The sequence below is a fragment of the Trachurus japonicus genome, chromosome 13 (assembly GCF_045865225.1).
Source record: "Trachurus japonicus isolate A0001 chromosome 13, Traja_1.0".
Classification (NCBI taxonomy): Eukaryota; Metazoa; Chordata; class Actinopteri; order Carangiformes; family Carangidae; genus Trachurus; species Trachurus japonicus.
This window is the reverse complement of record NC_140919.1, coordinates 9327572-9332628: the sequence shown is the minus strand read 5'-3', so window position 1 is coordinate 9332628 and position 5057 is coordinate 9327572. Positions and strand designations below refer to the sequence as shown.

The 5057-nt window shown below is 39.3% G+C and overlaps 1 protein-coding gene across 1 annotated transcript; it reads left to right on the top strand.

The window, feature by feature from the left end:
- The first annotated feature begins 444 nt into the window (after nucleotides 1-444).
- On the top strand, nucleotides 445-2226 carry LOC146975417 (major histocompatibility complex class I-related protein 1-like). Its single transcript, XM_085796634.1, has 4 exons — nucleotides 445-711; nucleotides 996-1274; nucleotides 1480-1782; nucleotides 2126-2226. Exons 1-4 carry the CDS (start codon nucleotides 453-455, stop codon nucleotides 2224-2226), a joined length of 942 nt encoding a protein of 313 aa, XP_085652760.1. The 5' UTR covers nucleotides 445-452.
- The last annotated feature ends 2831 nt before the right edge of the window (nucleotides 2227-5057 follow it).

Sequence of the window (5057 nt, the reverse complement as noted above, 5' to 3'; positions counted from 1 at the left end):
CAGGCGCACCACCGGCTCGTGGCCTGCAGCGATCGTTTCATCCGGTATATCCGGCTATTTTCCATGAGCGATCGTATCAAGCCGGGCAGGAAGACAAACACAGAAACACGAGTTAATATGGGCCGGTGTGTCCCCGGCCGGCTAATAATGTACAGTGGCCTAATATACAAAACAAGAACAATAACAATACATATCCCACCCAGGATTTGATCCTCAGCCTCCTGTGTGGAAGGTAACTGCCTTACCAACTGTACTACTGTGAATTATACTTTGTTTTGAGACAGCAAGAGTGGATTTATAGACATTTCCTTTTTCTTAACTCATAATTACGAGATCTTTAAGGTGTCTAATTTTTTTTTAATCCAGTGAATGCAATGTGCTTCCGTACTTTTATGAGGAGTGCAGGTTTATATTATAATCAAACCTAATTATTTCCCACAGTGAAACACACCATGATGTATGTCACCACTGTATCTACTGGAGTCACAACCCTCCCTGAGGTTGTGGTTGTTGCATTGCTTGATGACATTCAGGTGGGTCACTGTGACAGCATCATAAACACAGTAGAATCAAAACAGACGTGGATTAAAACAGCTTTAGATGAGAACCCTGAACATCTACGGTTGTATGCTGGAGAGTGTTTTGAGGGCACGCCCCACTTCTTCAAGGCCAGTATTCATAGTTTGAAGCAGCGCCTCAACCAAAGTGAAGGTAAGCTGAGTTTGCAAAAATGCAATATTTCACTTCTCAAAGTTTCTATTTTCTAGATGACACAGTGAACCTTGAGCTCTCAGGGTCCTATCCCTCATGTTCTGTAACTTCTCACATTTGACCAGTTAAATAATCAATACAGTAAAAGTGATGTGGCTTTTTTGATGCACTGTCTTTATTAATAAGATCAGTTGGGAGAAATATGCATCAATGTCTCTATCTGAACCAAGAGTCCAGTGGAGACATAATCTGTACATCACTGTTAACTTCTGTCTCTGTCTCAGGTGTTCACATTTTACAGTATATGGGTGGATGTGAATGGGACAATGAGACTGGAGAAGTTACTGGTTTTGGCCAGTATGGTTATGATGGAGAAGACTTCATATCACTGGACCTGAAGACTCTGACATGGATTGCTGCAAAACCACAGGCTGTCGTCACTAAACAGAGTTGGGATGCTGACAAAGGGAGGATAATATTCAATGAAAATTTCTTAACCAAGATTTGTCCTGAGTGGATGAAGACGTACTTGAACTATGGGAAGAACGTTCTGCTGAGAACAGGTAGAGTCACATGACCTGATGTAGTTTGATGATCTCAACAATATTGATAATCACCACTGTATCATCACTCCTCAGTCTGACATCACCTAGTTTTAAGAGGAGAGACTGACCTGTTTGGTGCTCTGACATCACTCTCAGTCAACTGGTGGAGACCAACGACGGCCAGTTTAACTAACCTGTTGTGCCCACCCCTCTCTGTCTCCAGTCCATCCCTCAGTGTCTCTCCTCCAGAAGACTCCCTCCTCTCCAGTCAGCTGCCACGCTACAGGTTTCTACCCAAACAGAGCCCTGATGTTCTGGACCAAAGATGGAGAGGAGCTTCATGAGGACGTGTACCAAGGAGAGATCCTCCCCAACCATGATGGATTCTTCCAGATGAGTGTTGACCTGAACGTCTCATCAGTCAAAGCTGAAGACTGGAGGAGGTACGACTGTGTGTTTCATCTCTCTGGAGTGAAGGACGACATCGTCACCAAACTGGACAAAGCTCACATCAGGACCAACATGGGTAAGAGTGACATCAGCAGCTCCTGGATGTGACGTCATGTCTGTGGTTTGTTGGGTATTTTAGTCTTTGTTCTACAGTTGAGCTGTGAATTCATCTCCAACAACAGTTGTGAACACAGATACAGTGGTTTAAAAGCTGAGCAGCTCATCTCTTGGTTAATAAACCTCATCAACTAAGTGCAGTAGGGCAGCACTGTGCACAAACTAGATATGGTTGACAAGTTTCCAGAGACAATAACCTGCTGCCTCCACAAAACAGACATCAGCTCCTACACTCTTGTGTCCTGACCTGTTTATCTGTAGCCTACTACTGGTCTTAAAATGTGATATTTTATATTCACCAGAGAAGCCCAGTAACACCATCATCTCTGTACTGGTTCCTCTGGCTCTCGTCCTCATCGCTGTCATTGGATTCATCATTCTTTATAGACGAAGAAGAGGATGAAGAAAGGTGAGAGAGAAAAGTAGACAGATGATCTGATTTAATGACTCTCACAATATTTTGATTTCAGGCTTTGAGTTTAAGTTTTTATCCAGATTGTAAAATTGAAGAAGCTTCAGTTTCCTGCTCAAAAAATGAGGAGAGGATCATATTAAGTGGTGATCTGATCAAATACATTCTGTCATTTACAACTGATTTGTCTTTTCTCTTGGTTTCAGCCAATGACCAACCATCCCGTGAGTAAAACTTATTATGTTCTGTTTTTATTTAGCTTTTAAATTATTGCATGAAGATTTTCAGTACAATTTTGTAGATGTACCTTTTCTTAAGATTGAATTGCTGGTTAAATCGATGATCTCTTTCAATATAGGCTCCAGTTTTCTTCATTTACAGTTTCTAAACATTCAGTGCTGGTTAAATGGACTTTCCACAGTTTGAGACAAACAGTGTGTTTCTGATCTTTCAGCTCCTGAAAACATCTCTGAACTCTCTGAGCGTCTGAATCCAGAAACCTGAATGACAAACGGTTGGAATGGAAGTCAACACTTCAACATGTATCACATTAACCAGCTAAAACAGTCTCAGTGTTGTTTTCCTTCAAAATAGTACAGCTGGTGTAGCTAGCATTTGTACATAATTTCTGTATCTGTACAGTATGTGGGTCACATTATCCAGCTCTTTAAGCTAGTTAGCAGTTTTATTTATTTATTTTAACAAAAGTGGGATGGTTTTTTTCTCATACGTAGTTCTTATTTTATCATCCATCTTGTGTTGATTCTACATTTTTACAATCAGTACGTTTACATGCACAGCTTAATCGAGCTATGCTCAAAATTAGATTTTTTAATCTAACTGGACTTCTGTCCTTGTCCCAGTTTACATGCTGAAGCTTTGAGAGTGTCATCATGTATATTTAGATCTGTACATAAAGAGAAATAAATTACTAAATAAAAGCTCATGTGTATAAATTAATAAATCAATGTAAGGTGTAATCAGGTAGTGACGGAGGCGTCTTCCACTCGTCCTCTGTGCCTCGTTTATTATATTGTGTCAAATTAAACACGTTTTAGCACATGACAACACAGACTTTTGGACTTTGGAGACATTATTGAAAAGTAAATCACTGCTCAGTGTTGTTGGTTTTTAATTGTTGTGAATGTGAGTTAAAAATAGAAGCAGACCCAACAGGATTTACAAGGAAGTTGTGTGGTTGAGATGAGATGATAAACAGAACAGAAAACAATGGTGTGAAACTTGTATAATCTTTGACTCGAGTCACAGATTGAGGAGACCCAGTTCATTGCCATGGAAACACATTTTTGATAAGAATCATTATTATAATTATCAGGTGAACCTTCCACATGGATGACATTTACCGCTTTTGTTGCATTAAGTCTGGAGTTACAGTATGGAGGAAGAGAGCCACAGACATTGTGACTTGTGTTTTAATGAACTGAGTGAATGAGTGAGTTTATGACTGTCACAAAGAAGACAAGTTGAGTCAAGTCCTGTTGATGTGAAGTGAAAACAGAATCAAGTCAAGCAGGTTTTTGTTCCTAACAGTTAGACTGTTAAAAGAATCTTATGATTACTGAACGAGTTCATATGTGCAACTATAATATGTCAAACAATATTAGGTCTTCAATGTCAGTGAGTGCTCTATAAATAAAGTTGATCATTCTTCAGGTAAGGACTTGGATCAAGTTCAAGGTGTCGGTTAATCTGTTACATGTGTTTCAGCAACAAACAAGCTGAGACATAGAGTTTAGTCCTTGCTCACCTGCACAGCGTCACTCACAGGTGAGTGCACCTGAAATAAGCACTGACTTTATCACAACCTAGAAATAAACAAGTAAAAGCAACTCTGTACAGTCTTTTTACCAATAAAGCCGTGTACTTTTAAGTTCCTGTGTGTGTGGGTGTGGAACTCTTCCGGACGCGTGTCCACAAACCAATGTCCATTCACGTGAGGTTGTTTGCATAATAATAATTTATTTACACATAAAGTCCAGGTAAGCACAGGATTGCTGCTCTCAGGTAGAGGAGACTGGGGACAGTTGCAACAAGCCTTATTTCTCCAATCAGAAACATGCTAGAGTGATGACACTCACACTGCACATTCACAGTTAGACCCTCTACCCACCAATAATAGAAAAGACATATTCAGCATCTGCTCCTGCTTGTACTGAGACAAAGTTGTTTTAAGGGTATGAAAGTAGCTTTTTTCATGAGCTGTATTTTTGTCAAACTGTCCTGACCTTTTGTATGAATTAATCCAAACCTACCTAGTTTGAATCACTGTTTTGTTGACTATGAAATGACATGGTTAGCATGTGTCAGTGTCATTGTGTCTAGCTAGTAGATGATGTTTTGTCATGACTGACAGGGTGGGGACGGTTGCAACAACTACCATTTGAATATGGAAGCACTATGCAAATGCAAATGTATAAAATGAAACATTTTTAGCTTAAAATAGGCACAATATATCTATTTTTTTCCTCATGATGAACAGAACAGCCAATTATATTAAACCACGAGAGACTATAATTCTCCAGATAACTTCCTATAATGAAATATGCAATTTGTAGTTGTATCTTATTCTATGGGACAGACGTAGCCACATATATTTTCCTTTGAAAATGAGAGAAAAGTAAATTTATTTGATGTCATACAGTGAATAAATCATCCAAAAGTAGAGTACATGTTTATAAAAGTTTCTTGTATTGCAAATAGTTCCATTCTTCTTGTCACACACTGAGCTATTGAGTTTTATTACCACTGTTAACCTCTGCACATTGACTCAAGGCCTATGTTCTACGCAAAACAAAACTCCA

Excerpts from the sequence above, each read along its gene's own strand:
- LOC146975417 (XM_085796634.1), top strand. The coding sequence starts at position 453 with ATGATGTATGTCACCACTGTATCTACTGGAGTCACAACCCTCCCTGAG. Across the intron at positions 712-995 it reads GCGCCTCAACCAAAGTGAAG|GTGTTCACATTTTACAGTAT; the intron begins GTAAGCTGAGTT and ends TCTCTGTCTCAG. Across the intron at positions 1,275-1,479 it reads GAACGTTCTGCTGAGAACAG|TCCATCCCTCAGTGTCTCTC; the intron begins GTAGAGTCACAT and ends CTCTGTCTCCAG.